General features: G+C 49.5%; 1 protein-coding gene across 2 annotated transcripts in view; it reads left to right on the plus strand.

Annotated features, from left to right (window-relative positions):
* The window catches only part of KMT2A (lysine methyltransferase 2A), a 1,431,261-nt gene that overhangs the window by 445,613 nt on the left and 960,591 nt on the right, over window positions 1-25,057 (plus strand). For both annotated transcript variants that reach the window (XM_086956712.1, XM_086956713.1), the window contains exon 9: window positions 20,041-20,169. In XM_086956712.1, the coding sequence (XP_086812838.1) occupies window positions 20,041-20,169 (129 nt within the window). The remainder of the gene's footprint in view (window positions 1-20,040; window positions 20,170-25,057) is intronic.

A 25,057-nucleotide genomic window follows, 5' to 3' on the forward strand; every position in this document is an offset into this window, starting at 1 on the left:
CACCTATTGTTTTTTTTTTTTTTTTTAAATTTTTTAAAACCTTTATTGTAATAAAGCACACAGCTATTCAGCCTAACATCCCGGAGGCAAGGCAGCATAGTGTCAGAAGAAGTAGTGTGCACAGCGATTCACATCAGGACAATGCAGGTTTGTTTTTTATTTTATATACAAAGAAGAACCTAAACAGAGGCGCCCTAGGGCGCAAGAGAAAGGCAATGGAGAAAGAGAAAGGTCGATGAGTCAGTAGGAGGCGTCAGAGGTCAGGTAAGATTTAGAAAAGAACGTAAGTAGGATGTATGAAGGGGGGGGGAGGAAGGAACAGGACAATTACAACACAAGTAGCGTAGCTGGCGTCATCGGCTATGGCGACAAGTGTTCGTCGCGGGGAATCGGCTCTGGTGGCAGGCACAGGTCACCTCTGTATGCATTCCATTCCCCCCACACCTTATTCCACGTCTGCGGCCGCCCCCTGGCAGTATACACAGTCTTCTCACGTAGCATACACCAATCCATGTTGGCCTTCCATTGTACCACCAGGGGGGCCATATTGGATCCCCATTTCTGCGCTATATCCCTCTTAGCGACCATGTTGGCCAATGTAGCCCAACGAGTCTGCGCCGTGCTGTAGTCATTCGGCTCCCAAACATTGAGGAGGCACCTACGCGCCTCTGCTGCCAACTCAACCCCAGTCACCTCCCTCATCACTCGATGCACTCTCTCCCAATAAGGGGCAATAACGGGGCACTCCCACAGAATATGCATGAAAGTAGCAGGGGCTCCGCAGCCACGACGACAAAGGCCATCAGGCGAGAAGCCCATACGCACAAGCCGGGGACCGGTAACATACACCCGGTGGAGGATCTTAAACTGTACCAGCCGCAGACGCGAGGAAATGGCGACCTCCTTAGGGGAGGACACAGCACTCTGCCAGTCCTCGTCGTCCAGTTCTAGACCATCAGCTACCCACTGTTCCCGCAAGCTCTGAGGAGGTCGATTCTAACATTAATCAGCTTCTTGTAGGACAGAGAGATGGCGCTATCCGGCATATGCCCGTCCATGACCCTGTCCTCCAAGGGGGAGCTTTCAGGGATGTCGCCCTCCTCCGGTCCAGCGGTAGTTATCGCGTGCTTGAGTTGGGCATAACGGAAAAACTCCGTTCCACCCAGTTGGTATTCTGCCTGTAGTTGCGAGAAAGTCTTGATCGCGCCCCTGGCCACCATGTCCCCCACTCTCGAGATACCTTTGAGGTCCCATCTGTCGAAACCCTTAGTATGCCAGAGCTTGCCTAAGATATCAGAATCGTATAGAGGGGTGAATTTCGTCAGTCTGCCCTGCCAGCCCTGTATCTTGTTGATCGTTCGCCACGTGTGTACCGCCGCCTTGGTCGGGCCTGTGAGGCGCCGATCGAAGGATTTAGAGTAGAGGGCTCGGTAGTAGTTGCCCCCCTGCAAGAGCCATCTGTCCATAGCATAGCCCGGGCTGTCCACAGGGCCGTAGAGGCCATGGTTAATAGCGGTAAGTTGAGAGGACCAGTAGTACCTCCGCACATCCGGTAACGCAATGCCCCCATCATACCATGGCAACGTAAGCTTCTGGATCGCGACGCGAGGCCGACCATCCCAAAGCAGGGTGCGCTGCAGGCTCTCAACCTCCCTAAAATAACGAGCCGGAACAAGATCCTGGGTGTTCTGCAAGGCATACAAGAACCTGGGCAGGGACATCATTTTAAAGAGCGCCGCCCGGCCCAGGAGAGAGAGAGGGAGCCTGCGCCAGCCCTCCACATCCCTCCGCAATCGTTGGAGCGGAGGGAGCAAGTTGTGGTCATACCTCGCCTTAGGATTAGTCGATATATAGATCCCCAGGTATTTGAAGCCTTGCCTGGCCAGTTGTATGTTGCAACCTCTGGGGAGGCACGGCGTGTCCCGCTTGAGGATGTAAAGGGAGGACTTGGCCCAGTTAATAATTAGGCCGGAATAGCGCCCGAACAACCGGAGCACGTCACACGCCACGATAAGCGACTTACAAGGGGAGGTGAGGTAAAGCAGGATGTCGTCCGCATACAGGGAGACCCTGTCCTCGAAGTCCGGGGACCAGGAGATCCCATGCAAGTCAGGATGCGAACGTATCATGGCCGCGAGTGGCTCAAGGGCCAACGCAAACAAGAGTGGAGACAAGGGGCAACCCTGTCTGGTACCACGATGGAGCGCAAAAGGAGCAGACATGCGACCATTAACTGTGACGGCGGCCAGAGGGCAAGCATAAAGAAGTTGCACCCAGCCCAGGAAGCCCGGACCAAACCCAAGCTTTGTTAGTACCGCCCAGAGGTAGCTCCACTCTAGGGAATCAAAGGCCATCGTGGCATCAAGGGAGGCAAGTACCGCCGGCTCCGTAAGGGCGTGGGCTCTGGCCATGACCCCATGCAGGCGTCTCAGGTTGAGGGCAGTGTTGCGGCGGGGAATAAAACCGGATTGGTCCGGGTGTACCAAGTCGAAGATAACCCCGACCAGCCGATTAGCCAGTAGTTTAGCCAGGATCTTGGGCTCCACATTAAGGAGAGAGATGGGGCGGTAGGACCTACAAACATCCCGCGGCTTGCCTTCCTTATGGATGACCACTATGGTGGCCAACCGCTGGTCCAAGGGAAGGACACCGTCTTCACGGGCCCGGAGGAACATACCCCTCAAATAAGGGGAGATCACATCCGGCCGGATCTTGTACAACTCAACCGGTATGCCATTGGGTCCTGTAGCTTTACCCACTCGCAGGGCGCGGATCGCCAAGACGATCTCGTCTGCGGTGATATCCCGGTCCATATCGACTCTATCCTCTTCCGAAAGACAAGGGAGGTCAATCGCCGAGAGGAATTCAGCTGAATCGGCCTCGGAGCGATCCGAGCCGGCTGTATAAACACCCCGAAAATAGTCAGCAAAAGACTCGGCGATGGCACTCGGGTCCGTAACCACCACTCCATCCTCACCCAGGATTTCCGGGACCACCCGGCTTGCCATCTCCCGCCTGTCCAGCCAGGCCAGTAATTTACCGGCCTTATCACTGACGTCATAAATGCGGCCCTGCTGCTCTTTGGCCAAAATCAGGGCAGCATTCGTGGCGAGATCATGATATTCTGACTGTTTCAGGGAGAGTTCGTGTAGGAGAGAAGGGTCAGGCTCAGGCCCCATGCGGGACTCGAGATCCAAGACTTCCTCCTCCAATTGCAGAAGGTCGGCATCACGAGCTCGCTTAGCCTGTGCAATGAGAGCCAGAGCTTCACCCCGCAAAACAGTCTTGAACGCCTCCCACAGGGTGACCGCAGAGCCAACGGAGCCCACATTTTCAGTGAAATACAGGTCGATGGCCTTCGCCAGGAGTGCTCGTGATTTATGGTTGCGAAAATACCAAGGATTCACCGCTGCCGGACGGCTGGACAGGACGATACCAAAATCGAAGGAGACCCACAACGGCGAGTGGTCAGAGACGCCCCTTGCCAGAAAACGGGCCTCGGAAACAGCAGGCGATTGCGCCGCCAGAGTGAGAACATAATCAAGCCGGGACAGGCTCCCATGGGCACCAGAAAGGAACGAAAACTGGCGGAGTGCAGGATGCAGTAGCCGCCAACAATCCACCAAACCCATAGTCAATGAAGGTCGGCAACCACATTTGGGAGCCCAGTAGGTCCCTTGGCGGCTGACGATCAAGGGTGCCAGAGCATACTGAGTTGAAATCACCCCCCAGGATCAGTAGGCCCGAAGGCAGGGACAAGATGGCGCCACTAAGGTCCTGGAAGGTGCTAGATTGGAGGCCTGGGGGGACATAAACCGAAAGCAGCGCCAAGGAGCGCCCCTCCCATCTTCCTGCCACAGCTGCGTAGCGTCCTCTGTCATCAAGCAGTGTGACGTCTATTTCGAGAGGAAGGGACGCACGCACAAGGATGCCCGCCCCCCGGGAACCCGAGGAGAACCCAGAGTGGGCAACCATTTTGTAACCCTTACGATTGAGGGCCCTACAGGAGTTTCCCACCAAGTGCGTTTCTTGCAACAGCACAACATCAGGCATGTGCCTCTTTATCAGCTGAATTACCACCCCTCTCTTAACTCGGTCACCTAGTCCATTGACATTCCAGCTAAGCACTTTCAATTTCCTACCCCCCATCACCCAACAACCCGCCCCACCCGACTACAACCGACTCAAATACCAATTGCACAGTAAGACACCCAATCCATTGCCTCAAGAAAGAGATAGAGAAAGAACAAACAAACAATAAAACTTGCATAGTTGCACCCCCCACCCTGCACCCCTGCATATGACTAAAAAGCCCCCCCAACCAGCAGTGTGCCTGTCGCCCCATAACTACTCTACAAGAAGACACCCAGAGGAGTAAGGAATCTCCGCGAACACCCCCCGCCACCCTCCATGTACTGACAGGAAAGGTAATACGGCAGTCAATCACTACATTCGATAGTCAATAGAGGCAAATATAACAGACGAGGTATCACCCACTGTAGAGCCAAGTCTCATAGGTCCGGACCGCCGGCAGCGCCACCTTCATGATCCTCCTGTGCGTCTCGGCGCGTCGATAAAGTGTCCAGCCAGTCACTTACATTCTCAGCGAAGTCAAAGAAAAGGGCACGACCCTCGTGCTTGATCCGGAGCTTGGCAGGGAACATCATGGAGTACTTGAGCCCCAGATCCCGCAGTCTTCGCTTCACCCCTGCGTAGCTCTGGCGTTGTCGCTGAACCGCCCTGGTGAAGTCCGGATAGAAATGGACGTCTGCATTCTGGAATTTAAGCGGTCCATGCCGTCTGGAAGCCTGCAGGACAGCGTCTCTGTCACGGAAGTTGAGCAGCCGGGCCACGATGGGTCTGGGTGCCGCGCCCGACTTTGGCGGGCCACCCGGCACTCGGTGGGCTCGCTCCACCGAGAAGAAGTTGCTGAGGCCAGGCGGGGCAAGATGGGTCTTAATCAGGTCTTCCACGAGGAGGTCCGTCGCCGCCGCCTCCGAACCCTCCGGCACACCGACAATGCGGACGTTCTGCCGCCTGGCACGGCTCTCAAAGTCGTCCAGCCTCCTTGCGAACTGCTCCGCTGTTCTCTGCAGGTTCCGGACTTCAGTTTGTAAGTCCGAGACGTCTCCCGTCAGACTGGACGTCTTAATGTCCAAATTCTTGACTCGATCATTAGTTTTACCCAAGTCTGCCCTAATGAGAGTCAGATCGACGGCCATGCCATCCACCTTATGTGTAAGGACTTCATGCTGTTGCTGCATATCCACCCGGAAACTTGTAATGGCACCCATAATGTCACTCAAAGTGGGCTCAGAGCCGTCCGGCGAGCCCGAGTGCGGAATGTCCTTGGAAGAGGGCCCAGTCACAGGCGGCGTCTTTAGTTGGGTATAGCGCTCAATCCTGTTTTGTTGTTGCTGTGATTTGCCGCGGACGCCCCTGTTCGATGTCTTATCGGGGTCCCCCTTGCCCGCCATATTAGATCCAAAGAACAAAGGGCTATGCCAGGCAAGTCCGAGCCCAGGGAACCGGAGATTCGTCCGGAACAGACTGCTGAATGCCGTCACAGGGTCGCTCCACTGTCCACTTCGCCTCGCCGTTGGTGAAGGCAGCCGGATACTCCGCAGATCGGCAGTGCGTAGTGGCGAAGTCCGGAAAGACAATGGCACTGCACTGGCACGGAGTCCCACTCGACGTAGCTCAGCGTAGGAGACACCGATTCAGAATCTGAAAACGGTTCTCGCCTCAGTAGACCATCGGCAACAAGTATCCACCCACGTGGATCAGGATTACGGGCAGGATGATTGCGGAGGATCGGAAGGTCCGCGGAGCTCCGAGCTTACGCGGCCATCTTGGTTGCCCGCGAAGCTCCTCCCAAGTCACCTATTGTTAATCGATTCTTGAAGGGCATTCCACATACGTACCCTCCTGTTTCCTTTGTGATGCCTCAGTGGGACTTGAACTTGGTTCTTGGTTTTCTGATGTGCGCTCCCTTCGAGCCACTTCACAACTGTCCTCTCCGCCTTCTTACTTTGAAGACAGCCTTCCTTGTAGCCATCACCTCTGCCAGGAGAGTGAGTGAGCTCCAGGCTCTATCCTGTAAACCTCCTTTCCTTTTGGTCCATCCGGACAGGGTTGTGTTGCGAACAAGGCCCTCTTTCCTGCCCAAGGTAGTCCCAGCCTTCCACATCGGGCAATCCATCACCTTGCCCACCTTCTTTCCGCCTCCGCATCCCTCAAGAGAGGAAGCGAGGCTCCACCGTGTGGACCCAAAACGTGCGCTCTCTTTCTATCTGGATCGCACACGCCAGTTCCGGGTGGATGACCAACTCTTTGTTGGTTATGTGGGCGCTAAGAAGGGAAAGGCGGTTCACAAACGGACCATCTTGCGGTGGATCATATTGTGTATCCAGGCGTGCTACTCCTTGGCTAAGAAGGAACCCCCTGTTGGGCTGAGGGCTCATTCCACTCGAGCCACGGCTACTACTACTTCTTTGGGCCGAGGAGTGCCCTTGCAGGACATTTGCCAGGCAGCTATGTGGGCCTCGCTGCACACGTTTGCAAGACATTATTGCCTGGACAGCCAAGTCCGGAGGGATGGCTTCTTTGGCCGTTCCGTCCTCCAGGACTTTCTGGTGTGATTATTGGTTCGCAGACCCACCACCGGGGTTGGTATGGCTGGGGTATCTATTCTAAGGTAAGGAATCTATCACTAATGTGTCTCTTTCAGATGCACAAGTTACTACTTGTGTAACGATAAATAAGACATTAGTTAGTGATAGATTCATTACCGACCTACCCATCCTCCCCGTTCTGCGAACCGATATCTAGGGTTAAGGTCATCCCCTTTCAGGGCCCTAGTTTCAAGGCACCAGTGTTGGTTTTTAGCATAGCTCTGCGTTTCTGGCGCGGAAAAGCTGTGTCTTAGAACTGACATCAGCACGCGGAGGCGGCGTCTAAGTACTCCGACGACATCACGGCGCCCACGACGCCGACGACAGACGCGGAGCCGCAGACGACGCCTACCGACGCGCAAGGGTACTGCTACGCAAAAATTTCCGGATCCAGTCTGACGCCTGGGGATATTCTAAGGTAAGGAATCGATCACTAACTAATGTCTCTTACAGATATATTGTTACACAAGTAGTAACTTGTGCATCTGTAAGAGACATAAGTTAGTTATAGATTCCTTACCGCCCCACCCATCCTCCCCGTTCTGCGAACCGATATCTAGGGTTAAGGTCATCCCCTTTCCGGCCCCTAGTTTCATGGCACCAGTGTTGGTTCTATCATGGCTCTGCGTATCTGGCGCGGAAAAGCTGTGTATAAGAACGGACGCCAGCGCGCGAGGGCGGCGTCTAAGTACTCCGACGTCATTCCGGCGCTAACGACGACGGACGCGGAGCAGCGGACAACGCCTACCGACGCGCAGGGGTATTGCCCCTCAAAGTTTCCGGATCCAGTCTGACGCCTGGGGATATTCTAAGGTAAGGAATCTATCACTAACTAATGTCTCTTACAGATATATTGTTACACAAGTAGTAACTTGTGCATTGCAATCAGACTGACTTTTTGAAAGGATCTTCTGTCTCAGCAGAAGAGCACGGTCTTGCACCCGAGCCTGTACAACTTACATCTCCATGCTCTTATTTTGACCAGGGACAGTTCACTGACTTTGACCTTCCTCCTGAAGTTATAAATATCATTCTGGCAGCCAGGTGGCCATCTCCCAAAACCATCTATGCTGGATGCTAACAAGTTTGTTCTTTGGAGTTCTTCTAGACATATTCAGCCCCTGCAAGCCCAATTATCTAACATCCTTCTTTCATCCCTTTCATTAGCCCAGCAAGGCCTTGCTGTGGCCACATTTAAGGGTTCCTCCTTATCAAAAAGAGGGAGAAGGAAAAGATATGTAATCCATCCAGTTTCCTTGAAATATATATTCTCAAATCAATTAGGGGGAGGAAGAATCACTTGTCCTGCTAACCTGGATTTACAGGTAAGTGGGATGTCCCTTGGTAAAAACCCTCATACACGTGCGTTGGTGTTGTCTGGTAGTGGTATATCTTGGTTCTCCGCTGTTATTACTCTCATGTCTGCATAATCACAGGGTTAGTAGGTATGCAGCCTCCACCCGGAGGAAGAAACCCAAGGTAAAAGCAGTAGTGTCCAGTGAAAAAGTGATAGTGGTGACTTAAAAGTAACTCTGACAGCCAGTTCGCTATGTTTATTTATCTGGATTCGAGTTAGTGGTGAAGTTATTTCAGGAAGAGCGTGGCAAGACTTATTAGGATTCTCACGCTTCCCATCTTCGTGGTTTAAAAGGTCGACATGTTTCAGCCCTGTTTGCCTCTCAAGGTCAGTGGGCTTTCTTCAGGACCATGTGGTGGGTGATTAAAGGAGCGTATTAGTCCTTTAGTTTCTTTAAGGTCAAATTGTGCCTGCAAATACAAACGTAGTGGGTAACTAATGGTGGAGAGGGAGGGAGTAGTACATACACATTTATACATAGGAGTCCAACTTTTGGACTTTACTTAGGTTAACAATACTCTTTCGATCACTACCTTAACAGTAGAAACCACATACTCAAATGGATGGCTAAAACTATGATTTTGGAATTCATCTGCTTATTAGGTCTTTTTTGTGTCTCAGTCTTTCGAATAGATTAGATCAGCGGACGCCGATCAGGTGTAGTTCCTTGTGTTAAGGAGTTCCCTGTCTGCATATTGTGGCATCTCTGAACTGCTAAGTGTTAGTAGAAAAGCCTCATACATAGTAAGTTTGTACGAGGTATCTCCATACTGCGGTACCTTCCTCTATTCTGTTAATATATGGTTGGTCTTGCCCGGGGTAGTGATTGTAACCCTTACTAGAGCATTTTCAAAACATGGCTGTGCCCCGGGGTGGGAGGGTCTCTCTAACAAACAATTACATGCATGTTCTTAATCAGTCTTCGTTAGGACGTACCTTTGCACGTGTTAGTACGCGCTTCCTCAGGTACCAAGGAGTCACTGGGAGCGTGGCCCTTAACTAAAGAGAGGAAGTAAAGTGTTAGTTGATTTGCACTTATCCTTTCTAGCGCCGCTCCGTCCTCGCGTGTACCTGTGGCTCGGCGCCTCCTCTGCTGCTTGTGCTGACTCTGTCAAATCAATCAATCAGTGACACTTATAAAGCGCGCTACATACCCGTAGGGTCTCAAGGCGCTGGGGGGGGGGGGGGGGGGGGGTGCCGCTACTGCTCGAACAGCCAGGTCTTCAGCTTCTTCCTGAAGGAGAGGTGGTCTTGGGTCAGGCGCAGGTCGGTCGGGAGGGAGTTCCAGGTCTTGGCGGCCAGGTAGGAGAAGGACCTTCCTCCTGTAGTCGCTCTTCGGATGCGGGGGACGGCGGCGAGGGCGTGGTTGGCTGATCGGAGGTGGCGTTTGGGAGCGTAGAAGTGGACTCGGCTGTTGAGGTAGCTCGGGCCTTGGTCGTGTAGGGCTTTGTGTGCGTGGGTGAGGAGGCGGAAGGTGATTCTTTTGTTGACGGGGAGCCAGTGAAGGTCTCTCAGATGTCCGGAGATGTGGCTGGTTCGTGGGATGTCGAGGATGAGTCTGGCTGAGGCGTTCTGGATCCGCTGGCGTCTCTTCTGGAGCTTGGCGGTGGTACCGGCGTAGAGGGCGTTGCCGTAGTCCAGTCGGCTGGTGACGAGGGCCTGGGTGACGGTCTTCCTGGTCTCGGTGGGGATCCACCAGAAGATCTTCCGTAGCATGCGTAGGATGTTGAAGCACGCCGAGGAGACGTTGTTGACTTGCCTGGTCATGGAGAGGGAGGAGTCCAGGATGAAGCCCAGGTTGCGTGCATGGTCTGTCGGTTTGGGTGCGGTGCCCAGGGCGGGAGGCCACCAGGAGTCGTCCCAGGCGGAGGGTGAGGAGCCCAGGATGAGGACCTCCGTCTTGTCCGAGTTCAGTTTCAGGCGGCTGGTCGTCATCCACTCGGCTACCTCTTTCATCCCTTCGTGCAGGTTGGCTCTGGTGGCGGCGGGGTCGTTGGTCAGGGAGAGGATCAGCTGGGTGTCGTCGGCGTAGGAGATTATGCTGAGGTTGTGTTTGCGTACGATGGCCGCGAGGGGGCTCATGTAGACGTTGAAGAGGGTGGGGCTCAGAGATGATCCTTGGGGGACGCCGCAGATGACTTCGGAGGCCTCTGACTTGTACGGTGGTAGGCGGACTCTCTGTGTTCTTCCGTCGAGGAAGGAGATGATCCATTCCAGCGCCTTGTCCTGGATTCCGATGTTGCTGAGGCGCCGTACTAGGGTGCGGTGGCAGACCGTGTCGAATGCCGCGGAGAGGTCTAGGAGGATGAGGGCCGCTGTTTCTCCATTGTCCATCAGGGCTCGGATGTCATCGGTGGCGGCGATGAGGGCGGTCTCGGTGCTGTGGTTGGCTCGGAAGCCGGACTGTGAGGGGTCGAGGGATCCGTTCGTCTCGAGGAAGGCGGCCATCTGCTTGTTGACGGTCTTCTCGATGACTTTGGCTGGAAACGGGAGGAGCGAGATGGGGCGGTAATTCTTGAGGTCGGTGGGGTCCGCTGTTGGTTTCTTGAGTAGAGCGCTGAGTTCGGCGTGTTTCCAGCTCTCAGGGAAGATGGTGGTGTCGAAGGATGTGTTGATGATGTCTCGCAGGTGGGGTGCGATGACAGCGTCGGCCTTGTTGAAGACGTGGTGAGGGCAGGGGTCGGACGGTGATCCGGAGTGGATGGAGTTCATCGTGCGGATGGTGTCTTCGGTGCTGATCGGGGACCAGGCGTGGAGGGTGGTGGTGGGGGGTGGTTGTTCGGTCATGGTGTGCGTTGGTTGGTTGTTGAAGCTGCTGTGTATGTCCGCGATCTTGTTGTGGAAGTATGAAGCGAGGGAGTTGCAGAGGTCTTGCGATGGGGTGATGTCGTTGTTTCCTGCGCTGGGGTTGGAAAGCTCTTTCACGATGTTGAAGAGTTCCTTGCAGTTGTGTGCGTTGTTGTCCAACCGGTCCTTGAATGCTGTTTTCTTGGCGGCGTGGATCAGCTGGTGGTGTTTCCGGGTGGCAAGTTTGAAGGAGGTCCTGTTGTCCGGTGTCGGTTCCCTTCTCCAGACTTTCTCGAGGGCTCGGCAGTTCTTCTTGGAGCTCTTGAGTTCGTCGGTGAACCATGGGGCCTTCTTGCTGCCGGGTCTGCTAGGCGGGGTCCTCAGTGGGGCGAGTTCGTCCGCGCAGTTGCTGATCCACTTCGTGAGGTTGTCGGCGGCCTGGCTGGGGTTCGCTGAGCTGGCAGGAGGGTGCTGGCTCAGGGAGGTGGCGAGCTGGTCTGCTGTGATCTTGTTCCAGCTTCTGCGGGCGGCCTGTTGCTGGTGTTGGTGGGTCGTCGTTCTCTTGAAGGTGAAGTGGACGCAGCTGTGGTCCGTCCATTGAAGCTCTGTGGCGTGGCTGAAGTCGATGTCTGTGCTGGAAGAGAAGACTGCGTCGAGTGTGTGTCCGGCGAGGTGGGTGGGGGTGGACACCAGTTGCTTGAGTCCCAGGTTGGCGAGGTTGTCGAGCAGGGTGCTGGTGTTGCGGTCGTTGTTGTTCTCCAGATGGAAGTTGAGGTCTCCCAGGAGGATGTAGTCAGCGGAGGGGAGGGCATGCGGGCTGACGAAGTCGGCGATGTCCTCGCTGAATTGCGTGCGTGGTCCAGGGGGTCGGTAGATCAGGGTGCCTCTGAGGGTGGTGTTCGGGTTGGTGTGGATCTGGAAATGCAGGTGTTCGGCGCTGGTCAGGGTGTTGTCGGTGCTGGTCGTGAGACGGATGGTGCTCCTGTGGATGATGGCGATGCCTCCTCCCATCTGGTTGGCGTTTCGGTCCCTCCGGACGATCTTGTAGCCCTCTGGGATAGCGATGGCGATGTCGGGAGCTGAAAAGGCGTTCATCCAGGTCTCCGTGAGGAAGGCAACGTCAGGGGCTGTGGCGTCTAGGAGGTTCCAGAGTTCGATGGCGTGTCTGTGGACGGAGCGGGTGTTGAGCAGGATGCACTTGAGGTGGGTGCTGCTGGTGTTCGACTTGGCGGGTGCTGGTGCGGGGCTGGTCCGGATGCAGGTGAACTTGCAGGCGTGGCAGCTGAAAGGTCCGTGGGTACGTCTTGGAGTGGCTTGATGGCATTCTGGGAGTCGGCCGGTGTTGAGAGCGGTGAGGGTGGCGGCGGAGTACGTCAGGCGGGTCGGTCGGGGTCCTCGTGGGCCAGGGGTCCTGGCACTGGGCGCGGTCCAGGCGCGGACGGGCGTAGACGGGCTTACCTTTGGCGCGCCTTCGGCGCACAATCGGCGCGCCCGCTGCGCGTGACCGCTGCGCGTTCGCACGGTCGCCATTTAAGGCGAAGTGCGCGGGTGGGCGGAGCAGCTGGGAGGCGGGAGCGGGGAGGGTACAGAATAGAAAAAGGGGCGGGGAAAAGCGGCGGTGGCGGGAAGGGAGGGCGGAGGGCGGCGAGGTAGGCGGCCAACAAGGAAGGAAAAGCAAAACACGGGGAAAATGAAATTAAACAAAACAGGCACAAATTATCGACAAAACAAGGGCAAAATGAGAATAAAACAAAACAGGCACAAATTATCGACAAAACAAAGGGCAAAAACAACCGCAGCGGAGGCAGCCGGCAACCGGCAAACGAGGCAGCAGCGAGGCAGAAGGCAGGCAAGGGGCACACGCAGCAGCTGGTGGCCGTGCGGCGCGGGGGTGTCCCCCTTGCCAAATGAGCAGAATATCATCTATGCAACATTTCCAGAAATAATTCTGGTGATGGTAAGGGTTTTCTTGGTTGTTGATGAACCAAGAAAACCCTTACCATCACCAGATTTATTTCTGGAAACGTTACATAGATGATATTCTGCTCATTTGGCAAGGAGACATGGAAAACCTAATTGAATTCCACACATGGCTGAACACAAAAGATGAGTGGTTGAAATTCACCTATACTGCTGATAAAAGGAGCTTAGACTTTTTGGATATTACCATCTATGTCGAGAACGACATACTGCAGACCAGGACCTTTTTCAAACCCACTGAAAAAAATAGCCTGCTGTCCTTTAACAGCTATCATCCTCGCCCTTTACGGGAAAATCTCCCCTACAGCCAATTCCTCCGTCTACGGAGGAATTGCAGCAAACCTGAAGAGTAGAAGTCCCAAGCCAATGACCTCTGTAAGAAACTAGAGGCACGAGATTACCCCAGAAATGTGATTAATACCTGTAAAAAAAGAGCAAGGAACCAAAATCGAGGGGGCCTTTTGGAAATCACTAACCGAGCCCCTCAAGAAGACCTGCTCACATGTGTAACAACGTATGGTCCCGCCAAGAACAAGGTGAAGAAAATCATAAACAAGCACTGGAGGATCCTAATTTCAGCAAACCTGTCTTGGCCAATACCGCGTTCTGCTAATAAAAGAACGAGAAACCTAAAAGATCTATTGGTCCACACAAGTCCAAAACCCACGATACCACAGAATCAACCCACCCTGTGGAACCTACCTCCAATCATTGGACACTTTCCTTGTGGATCCTGCTCAGTCTGCCCGCTAAGGAGTCCCACAAAAGAATTACAACTCTTACCGAATCTCAAATGGACATTGCGGCATCATACCAACTGCAATACGAGCCACATTATTTACATGATCACATGCCCATGCAACATGATCTATATAGGCATGACGTGCAGGAAAGCCAAACAAAGAATTATTGAGCATCGCAGTAACGTCAAGTGTAAAAAAGGAACAACTAAAATGGCGACGCACTATCTAGAAAAAGGCCACACAGTGGATGGCCTTCAATGGGTAATTCTGGAAACTCTTCGAACTAAGGACCACAATGCAGACAGCATACTCTTGGAAAAGGAACAGAGGTGGGTCCATAGACTGGGCACAGATGTACGAGGTCTTAATGATAATATTCCATGGACCAGTCTGAACAGGTGATCACCAAGAGCTATAATCCTCATTTGAGCCATGTAAAAACAGAGGACAATATACTGCACTCATGAGCCATTTATAAAAGATAAACAAAGGAATCCACATGCCTAATTTAAGAATTAAGCCCTATTCACAAGCAGCTAACAGACACATATATTGAGGATGGATATACTACAATAAATCACATTTGGCCGCTAAAGAGGGACTTTATAAATTGATACTAAATTATCACCATAACGATAAAATCGAGTGTAGTGAAAATCGATGTTATTTATAATAAATATGATAAAATACGTTCGATATTAACAAGTACCCCGTCTTAACACAGCCTGTCTTCACTTCCTATGAATGGGAAGCAATTTAACGAGGCCTGAGAGTCCGTGAACCCTACCGGGTCCAGGACGGCAGAGTCAGCACAAGCAGCAGAGGAGGCGCCGAGCCACAGGTACACGCGAGGACGGAGCGGCGCTAGAAAGGATAAGTACAAATCAACTAACACTTTACTTCCTCTCTTTAGTTAAGGGCGACGCTCCCAGTGACTCCTTGGTACCCGAGGAAGCGTGTACTAACACGTGCAAAGGTACGTCCTAACGAAGACTGATTAAGCACATGCATGTAATTGTTTGTTAGAGAGACCCTCCCACCCCGGGGCACAGCCATGTTTTGAAAATGCTCTAGTAAGGGTTACAATCACTACCCCGGGCAAGACCAACCATATATTAACAGAATAGAGGAAGGTACCGCAGTATGGAGATACCTCGTACAAACTTACTATGTATGAGGCTTTTTTACTAACACTTAGCAGTTCAGAGATGCCACAATATTCAAACAGGGAACTCCTTAACACAAGGAACTACACCTAATCGGAGTCCTCTGATCTAATCTATTCGAAAGACTGAGACACAAATAAGACCTAATAAGCAGATGAATTCCAAAATCATAGTTTTAGCCATCCATTTGAGTATGTGGTTTCTACTGTTAAGGTAGTGATCTAAAGAGTATTGTTAACCTAAGTAAAGTCCAAAAGTTGGACTCCTATGTATAAATATGTATATACTACTCCCTCTCTCTCCACCATTAGTTACCCACTACGTTTGTATTTGCAGGCACAATTTGACCTTAAAGAAACTAAAGGACTAATACGCTCCTTTAATCACCCACCACATGGTCCTGAAGAAAGCCCACTGACCTTGAGAGGGGACAGGGCTGAAACATGTCGACCTTTTAAACCACAAAGATGAGAAACGTGAGAATCCTAGTAAGTCTTGCCACGCTCTTCCTGAAATAACTTCACCACTAACTCGAATGCAGATAAATAAACATAGCGAACTGGCTGTCCGAGTTACTTTTAAGTCACCACTATCACTTTTTCACTGGACACTACTGCTTTTACCTTGGGTTTCTTCCTCCGGGTGGAGGCTGCATACCTACTAACCCAGTGATTATGCAGACACGAGAGTAATAACAGCGGAGAACCAAGATATACCGCTACCAGACAACACCAACTCACGTGTATGAGGGTTTTTACCAAGGGACATCCCACTTACCTGTAAATCCAGGTTAGCAGGACAAGTGATCCTTCCTCCCCCTAATTGATTTGAGAACACATTTAAGGGTTGTCAGCTTTATCTGCTTTTAAATGGTTACCCTATTAGCCATCTCTGTTTAAATCACCTGTTGTGACTGACACACATTTCTGCTGAAACCTTTTGTGATGCCCTAATGGGACCGGATTTGTGTTCTCACATGTGTGCACTCCATTTGAGCTAGTGCATAGGTAACTAACCCTGAAGACCATATACCTCAAAGAGATCACTTCGGCTCATCGCGCGAGTGAGCTCAAAGCACACTGTCCAGCCACTGTACACCACTTTCTTTCTGGATAAGCTTATGGGCTAATGAGGCTCTCCTCCTGAAAGTTATAACATCATTTCAGATTGGGTAGTCTATCACTCTGGTGGTGTTCTTTGTCCCTCCTTATCCAGCCAAGGAGGAAGAAGGACTCCCATCACTTACCACCAAAAAGAGCTCAAAGCTTTTATATTGATCTCACCGCTGGCCATCGGATACACGATCAGCTCTTTGTTGGATTTTTCCAGTACATAAAAGAATAGAGCAGTGCAGAAGGAATAGTCTCCTAAAAGAGTGTCCTTTGTATAAAAATGTTCAATCAAGTAATAGCCTCTGGAAGGCCTGCAGGCTTGTTCCGCCAGAGACAAGGCTGTCTGTCACTACTGCACAGGTGGGTGGAGTGCCGATCTTGGACATCAACCGGGCTACATCATTGGCATCAGCTCACACGTTCATTAATCACAAAATGCTTGGATGTTCGGGTCTGGGCTTAAGGGCATTTTGCCTTTTTAGTTCTGCAGGATTTTTTGTCTGAGCCTTTCCACAGACACACCAACTTGGATATCTATTGCCGAGGTGAGGAATCCGCAGCTCGAAGTCCCCTTCAGAAGATTGATTCTAACTTTATTCTGGAAGTCCCCTTCTGAAGATTGATTCTAACTTCATTCTGGCAGACACACCGGTCCTCTAGTAACCTCTAAGTTAGTTATAAAATCTGCACATAAGTCCTCCAAACATATGCTTAGTTCTCCTGGGGGACTGGGTCAAAGAGAAAAGATATTACCGATTCCATTATAAGGTATGCAATCACTATAAGGCTTTCTTCCAATATATTTAACTGTTAAACCAAATTAGTGTAGGTTTAAATAATCTAAAACAATAAAAATGGACACCTTTGTCTGAAGGATCCAAGTAATGATAGTATGGTAAAAGCCCTCAGAGTGCTGTTTATTTCTGCCCGCTAACAGTTTGCATAGGTGGCTGCTTATATCTCTAGAATATCTGTAGACATATCAAGTTTTGTGCGCTATTCTGAAGTGTGGCTACCTTTTATCTCCAAATTCAGTGCTGTATCTTATTTTGTAGTTCCTGCGGAACCATTTAATTTTTGCTTTGTTTACTATGATCAGTGCATTAGAATAGAATTTATAATACCATAACAATCTGCCTCTCCCAAGTTGTTGCCTTCCTTGTTCTAGTCATTGCAACTCTGAAAGAAACAAGGACATTTGATCAACCAGTAAATCATGTGACACATACTCTTCTCGCATCACTCCAGTGTGCGTCCTCATTCTCTGCTAGTGCGACGTAGCCGAGAGGGATGCAGTGCGGATATGAACATCTCCACAGTGCTGTCCTCACATACTGGTGCATTCATCTCGTGCCCATAGTAATTTTCATCTGGTAGCTGCCGACTGGGTCCTTAAAGGGTGTTTAACACAGTATGTCCTTCTGAAGCAGTGTATTTCAGTTTGCAGCTCTTGCAGTCACATATGATTTTTACACTAGTTCAGAGGGAACCTAGTACTCAGGTGTTACTGGCACTTGTCACCTCTAAAATGCCTTGCATATATAAATGGAAAAAAGGTTTATTCTTCAGCAAGATGATTACAGCACACACCTGCTCCTATCTTAATCAGCAACTGCGACACAAAATCACCCATAGTCCAAACCCCTCTTGCATTATACCTCCCTCCTTATAAACTTCTCATTCTATGTTCCAGTCATAATGTAAAGGTATGTAACCTGTTACTCCAGTTCTTCAAGGTTGGTATCTTTCATAAATTTCGAGCAGCCCACCCTTTAACCATACCCTGTAAACATACTCTCTTCTAACAGTGAAAATACTCAAACATCTGCTAAGAAATCAGCATGGCGGTCTCTAGGGAAAGTTGTAATCGCTATGCTCGGACCTAATTTGTTGAAGTTGGTCTTTAATTGAAGTGATTGTGCTTCTAAAGTGACAGATTTAAGACATTTCAGACTTTGTCTAGCACTATTTTGCTAACTAAAAAGTAATGTAGGAGTTCCAACTCAACGATTAGTAATGATAAATGCGTGTGAATTAGCACAGGTGATTTGTAGTTAAGTAATTTATTTCTTCTTCTGTCGCATTCATCCTTGGAGGGATCAAGTAGAGTTGCAATCTCTGTTGCCTGGCATTGATAGTGCTTTGTCTCGCTTATCATTGCTGTCATCCAAGGCGCAACTCTCACCAGTATGTACCTTGCCAATTAGTAAGCCTAGTAGTCTGCTTTGACACAGTTCTTAAAAATCAATCTTGAGGGTGAGTACCTTATTGCCTTGGGTTTAGTTAGCATATATGACTTTGACTGCATTCTCCTTAACATCAAATGGGAATGCTCTGATGAATGGTCTCTTATCATATTTGAAGCCTCCCTGGAAGGTTAAAAAATGGTCTTTAGAAAGCATTGAGATGGATGTAATAGCTACCATATGTTTCTGTAGAATAAAAACCAACAGCTGCAGCATGGGATGGAACTCTGAATTGTTCTTCACCTCAGAGGTACCAATCCGCTGTTGTCCATTAAGGTATTTTTCACATTTAGAATCATTTATATCCCCGGCATAACCTCACTCCTTTAAATTGTAATCCTGCAAATAAGTTTTTCCATGTCCTTGTAAAAACAGTTATTATCATCACAAAATCAACCACTTTCATGCTCCTGCCTTCAAGAGTGATTTAGTAAGGCGAGTTTGAATAAACATTGGTGATCTGACAAAGTGGGAGTTGTTAAATTAGTGCTTACTTGGCCTCCTACTTACGGTGCATTCCTGCACTTTTGCATCCACAGCATGTGATGTAGTCAGATTTTTCCTGTTCTTCTGTGGTTCCAAATATGTCGGTACGAACAATTACAATTTCAGTTTTGGGAGAGGTTTTCTTGTGCTGCTTTCTAAGATGCTGGGAATGGGCACAGGACAGAGCAATTAACCAGCCATAAAATCTTATGCTGAGTAACTAGAAATGCAAGTAGATAACATTTCCATATTGTGCGTGTGTGTGTATATTTCTCACATTCATGGTTCTGAGAGCAGCACAAAAAGCCATCATTCTTATGTTTTAGTGGTTTGTGTGTAGTGCTGAAACCTGGACAAGTATTATTACTGTTTATAAGTTCAATCAACAGATTGTTGTTTCCTAGGTAAAAAAAAGTTCTGGGCAGAAAAAGATCCCAAAATGAACAGAACGGTGGGGGGTGGGGGGTGGGGGGGGGGGTCGGGGGGGTTTACCAGTTAGTGTAAACAAATGACGATCTATACATAATTTGTTTACCATGATTATTGTAGAAAAATATCGCCAGTACACAAGTTCTGATCACCTTAAAAATGTATGTATTTACTTTTTTTACATGGTACGTAAACAATTTCTTGCATTTCCATGACTTTGCAACAAAATAACTTGTGTTCTTAATCTCAGTGGAAAATAATTCAATCCCACCTACCCATCTTTCACTGTTTTCCTAAAATATATCTATTTCTTGCCTCCCACTTTTTATACAGCCAATCACCTGCATACTTACATTCTTATTTGTGTCTCATTTACTTCATTTCCTTTACACACAGAAGGATCCCTCCAGCACTGGCTCTTCCTCCCCCAAAACTTATCACAGACTATTTTTGCACTTTGCCCTAGCGTCTCTGCACCAAATAATTTTATCCTTGGTTTTAGAAGCTTGTCACGTGATTACAACATTAACTACTAGACTGCCTCGTCAGTAATGTGTATGAATTGAAATTTGATGGTTTTCTTCGCTTTGCTTTTAATGTGGTAACAGTGCTACAATGACATTTTGTTGCAATAGTTTTAATTAACTGTGCCTATTTAATAAACTAAATTATATATACAGGTACAGTCTCTTAATTTATTTGATGCTGTATTAAGGCATATAACACGTTCATAACATTTTCCACTTCTTTGAGATGGCATTCCGAAAAAGTATAAAGCTATTTAAATTTTTCATCTATAAAAAATTATACATACTTATGACAATTATGTTTCTTCTTACATTACAAGCTCCAATTTATAGTCTGGTGGGCAAATTGTATAATTTACAAAGCGTGGTCTGCACATTGCACACAAGAAGAGCAGGTGATAGGATTTGATGTATTAAAATAGATCGAGTCATCTTTGTATGTACATTTATACCTCTTTGATCCTTTAGTTAGCCCTAGAAGTATGCATCAGGTTAATGCTGTACACTAAATAGTTTTTGTTTTAATTCTTCAGGAAAAAACACTTCCAGCTAACAAGCCAGAAAACAGTATGCTCGGCCTATTCAACACTCTTTCCAACGGAAATAGCTCCAAACAGAAGCCGCTGACAGATGGGGTCCACCGAATCAGAGTGGACTTCAAGGTACCTTAAGATTGACTTCACTCTGATCTTTTTGAATCTTGAAGCACTTTTTTCAATGGATTTTTGCACACTTTGTATTTCTTGGAATCAGATGGGGCCTTATGGTATGATACACCCAACAGAAAAGCTACTTACCTGTAACACAGGTAACTCTGTGGCTCTCTCCAATTCTCAAGCTCCATGTACCAGTGCCACCTATAAATAGGATAAAAGCTACTTCTGTTGCATTGCATGCCTGGTATCAGACAGACAAAGATTGGAATGAGCCAGGACACAGGTATACAATATTAGTATTTTAATGGTTGTTCCTTTTGCTTCGAATTGATAAGCTTGCTCCCTTTGACAACCCTGCTACTCCATTGCTATCCCAGCAGCAATCAGGTGAAAACAAAACAATTAATATTAAAATGGCATCTGCAGAAGGTGCTCATGTGCATTGGGTACAGGGACCATATCTGATCACAATAGACACCTCTTTGTGTTGTGATTGATAAGCAAACCTCTCCTATACAGCTGTAGAAAAAATATTCTCCAGCTCTGGATCTTTCATAAAGTCATAAGCTTAAATTAGTCCAATTTTCTGCGAACCCTCAAACACCGTTGTCATAGCAGCGTAAACATACACTGAAATAACATTTAAACACATGTAGACAATCTGTTGTCTACATGTGTTAGAGCCATATTCCTGATGTAGGAAAATGGCTCTGTATATGGTATACCACTATGTGGTTATATCGTGCACAGAGACCAGAGATTTGCCTAGAAATGTACAGGGCTCAGTGTAAACCCAAAGTGCTCTATTTGTGGTAGTGTGTGCGAGCAGCCTTAGGCCTAACACAGAGGAGTGTAAGCATACATTATGCCCACAGTGACTAATAAATGTCACACGACTCAAAAAGGAGATCCATACCAATTAAAAAAAAATACGCTTCTTTCAAGATCTATTTTAAGACCAAGATGTTTGCAAAAAAGTAAGTACGTTTTTCAGGAAAAATACTTTATACTTTAAAAAGTGGACACCAGCTTGCGGTCATGCGCACAAGCACGCGCTCCATGTTTTCTTTCACTTTCACACCGTAAAGGCGTGTGCCGCGATTATAGCTAAAGAAAATAAATAGATATTTTTCTATTTCTTAACTTTTGCTATAATCGCGGCACCGGAGCTTTACTTGTAACATTAAAAGTAAAGCGCGGGTGCCGTCGTTTATAGCAAAAGTAAAGAAATAGAAAAAAACCTTCTATTTCTTTACTTTTGCTTTAATTGCGGCAACCGCGCTTTACTTTTAACATTAAAAGTGGAGAAATAAGACCTCCAAATCCCAAAGAACTAAACCTAGCGATTTGGCTCCTGAAGTCATAGAGTTTGGTTATTTATGTTTAAATTTGTTTTATTGGTTTCAATAGAAAGTACAGGCAATACAATGCAATATGAAGGCCCCGGGAAGGAGCAACATGTAATCTGGGCAATCATGTCCCTCCAGTTGAGTATATCGCGATCGGAACCTGTGGGCCCCGGCGGGACATTCAGAAATAAACAGCCTGCATATAACCAGTGGAGTGAAAACAACCATAAAAAGAGAAACCAAACAAGCCCCCGCCCATACCCCCCCCCCCCCCCCCCCCCCCCCTGCCACCACCACACCCCCACACCCCAACCAGTGTGCCGGACTCTCGGAATATCGATCGTGGCATTCAGATATAAACAGCCTGCATATAACCAGTGGAGTGAAATAAACAGCCTGCATATAACCAGTGGAGTGAAAACAACCATAAAAAGAGAAACCAAACAAGCCACCCCCACACCCCAACCAGTGTGCCGACTCTCGGAATATCGATCGTGGCATTCACCTCTCTCTGTGTGTGTCTTCATTAGACCTAGGGGGATCAGTCGTGACCTCTGTCAAGCGAAGTACAGAAAGATACCTAGGGCATGTGATTTCTTTGAATTCTTTAGAAAGCAGGGTAAGCAGCAGTAGGCAGATTTTGTGGAATGTTGCTGTTGATTGGGTGAGTGTAGCTTGGATGCGCTCCATTCCCAGCGTGAACCAGACCGTGTGGGTAGGTTTAGTGTTTGTCCCCCAAAGTGATAAATGTGTTGGGACGCAGCTTGCATGACATTGTCCATCTGGCGCCCGTGGATGGATTTTAAGGGAAAGGTGAGTGCATTCGGAAGGCCAAGTAGGGTGTAGGCCGAAACCTTGGGATCTCAGTGTCAAATGTGCTGTCTGTCGTCTAGCACCGCTGTCCAATAATCCCTAACTGCCATGTAATCCCAAAGTAAGTAAGTCAGAGTTCCCTGTTCCCCACAGCCCCTCCAGCAGGATGCGCTACAGGTCGGATTGCCTCTATTAAGCCGCACCAGGGTGAGGTACCAATATGTGGCCAGTTTCATTGCCGTTTCTCTGCCAGCCTCATTGCGTGCCGTGTAATTGGCCCTGTAATAGTTCGAACGGCACTCTCGACATGACAATGTCCGCCCCAGTTCCGTCTCTCAGCGTCTTTGCCCCGCTGCGTTTTGCTTCTCGGGGGGGGGGGGGGGGGGGGGGCATGGTGAGCATCTTGAATAGTTCTGTTATCCGATTCTTTTGTCACCAGTCACTTTTCAAAGTCAGTCCTATATATGCCAACTAATGGGGTATGTTCGGGTTGCGTGAGCCAGTGCCTAAACTGAAAGTATTGAAAAAGTTGGGGCGAGGCGATGTCGTATCCCTGGGACAGTTATGCAAGGGGAAGAAAGCCTTGCGAATCAAAGAGATGTGCGGCTGACCTGCAGCTAGACCCGCGCCATTGCGGATAGGCATGAGGGTCAGTGCCCGGCGGGAACTCAGGATTATCAAAGAGAGGAGTGAGTGGGGAAGGGAAAGTTGTATGGCCCCTTTTAACAGCAACTGCATCCCATACTCGCAGAGTAGTGCGAGTGATAGGCGAGTTCTGGATGTATCACGGCCGGTAAGTTCGGCAGAGGAATGGTATCTTCCATAATGATGTCTGGGCCATAGCCGGATCTTGAAATAGCCACCTCTTCTCCGATTCTGGGCGGTGCCACTCAACCAAATCTGAAAGTATGGTTGGAGATTGGGAATCCCCAAGCCTCCCTCATCCATCCCTCAGTATGCTAGTTGCTTATGTAGGCGCGGTCTCCCCCCCCAGATAAACTGTTGGAAGGCAGCCTGTAGGTTTGTGATGGTTCCGGGTGGCGGAGTCACTGGAATAGTTTGAGAAATATATAGGAACTTGGTTAGGGCTGACATTTTGACCGCTGCGATCCGCCCTAACCAGGAGAGCGGTTGTTTGGATCAACGCGCCAGATCTTTACGGATTTGGGACGTGAGGTCAGTGTAGTTGAGGGCAACTGTTTTCTCTGTGGATGGGGTAAGGGTAATACCCAGGTACGGAAGCTTTGATTGGTTTTGTAAGCCTCCCCCATATTCAGGCGTTCCAGGAGGTAATTGGTAATTCCTGCCCAGTGGTAGAATCAGGGATTTCTCCCTATTCATCTGGAGTCCGGACACCTCTCCGAAGGACTCCACTTCTGCTAAAAACGCGGGTACCGAGCTCTTTGGCTTATCGAGAGCAACTATAATATCATTGGCATATAAACCTATAGTATGCGGTTCCCCACCGAATATGATGCCCGGTAAGTCTGGGTTATCGTGCACCTTTTGCGCTAGCGGTTCTATATAGAGCGCGAACAAAAAAAGGGACAGGGGGCACCCCTGTCTCAGGCCTCGCTGGATTTCAACGGGGCTAGAGTGCAAACCACCCAGGCGAACCCGCGCTCGGGGGCGGCGATAGTAGCTCGGGATCCAAGCCTGGAAGCAGTCGCCCACATTGAAATGTGCCAGGGCCTTCTGCAGGAAGTTCCAATCGACCCGGTCAAACGCTTTTTCATCGTCTGTAGCTAATAAAACCGAGTCTGACTGCTGGAAGTGGGCCTTGTCAACTAGATGGAGAATCCGTATGGTATTGTCGCTGCAAAGCCCGATTGGTCTGTCTCAATAATCCCAGGCAAGCACGACCCGAGGCGTGCAGCTAACACACCAGTGAACAGCTTCAAATCTAAGTTAAGTAAAGAAATGGGTCGAAACGCCGAGCATTGTGTAGCGTCCTTGCCCGGTTTGAGCAATACCACGACTTCGGCCTCCAGCATTTCTGATGGAATGGAGCCTGGGCCTTGAAAGGAATTAAAGAGCCTGGTGAGGACAGGGGCGAGTAGCGGGCAGAATGTTTTATAGTATCCAGCAGAATAGCCGTCCGGGCCAGGTTATTTTAGAGGTCGGAGGCGCGAAATGGCCGCCACCACCTCGTCAAGTCGGATGGGGGCATCCAGGGCGTCCGCTCTCGCCGGGGATAGCGCCGTGGTGGCTGTACCCTCCAGATAGACGTCAGCAGCTTCGCCCGAGACCGGATCGGCTCGATGTAATGAAGAGTAATAATCCTGAAAAACTTCCGCAATCTGCGCCTCCTCCCGGATTTCGTCGCCATTCTCGTCCCGTATGGCCTGAATCTTCGAGCGCTGGACCTTCGCTTTCAGTGCACTGGCAAGGACGTGACCCTTCTTGTTCCTCACCACATAATAAGTGTGGCGGAGGCGAAGGGCAGCGTGTTCGGCTCTATCCTTATCTAGTGCTGCTAATTGAGCCCTGGCCGCCTTTAGTTGTTTTCAGACCCTGGGAGCCCCAGTTCGACTGTGAACCCTCTCCAACTCTGAAACCTGGGCAGTCAGGGCCTCGTGTTTGACTTTGCGGTCCCTGGACTCCGCTGCTGCTATCGCAATGAGTTCACCGTGCACCACCGACTTCAGGGCACCCCACAATGCCGACACTGGTGTCTCTGGAATGTCATTAATGGTCAAATAGTCAGTGATACACTTGCGGAGTTGCTGGGC

The sequence above is a fragment of the Lissotriton vulgaris genome, chromosome 2_1 (assembly GCF_964263255.1).
Source record: "Lissotriton vulgaris chromosome 2_1, aLisVul1.2, whole genome shotgun sequence".
Taxonomy (NCBI): Eukaryota; Metazoa; Chordata; class Amphibia; order Caudata; family Salamandridae; genus Lissotriton; species Lissotriton vulgaris.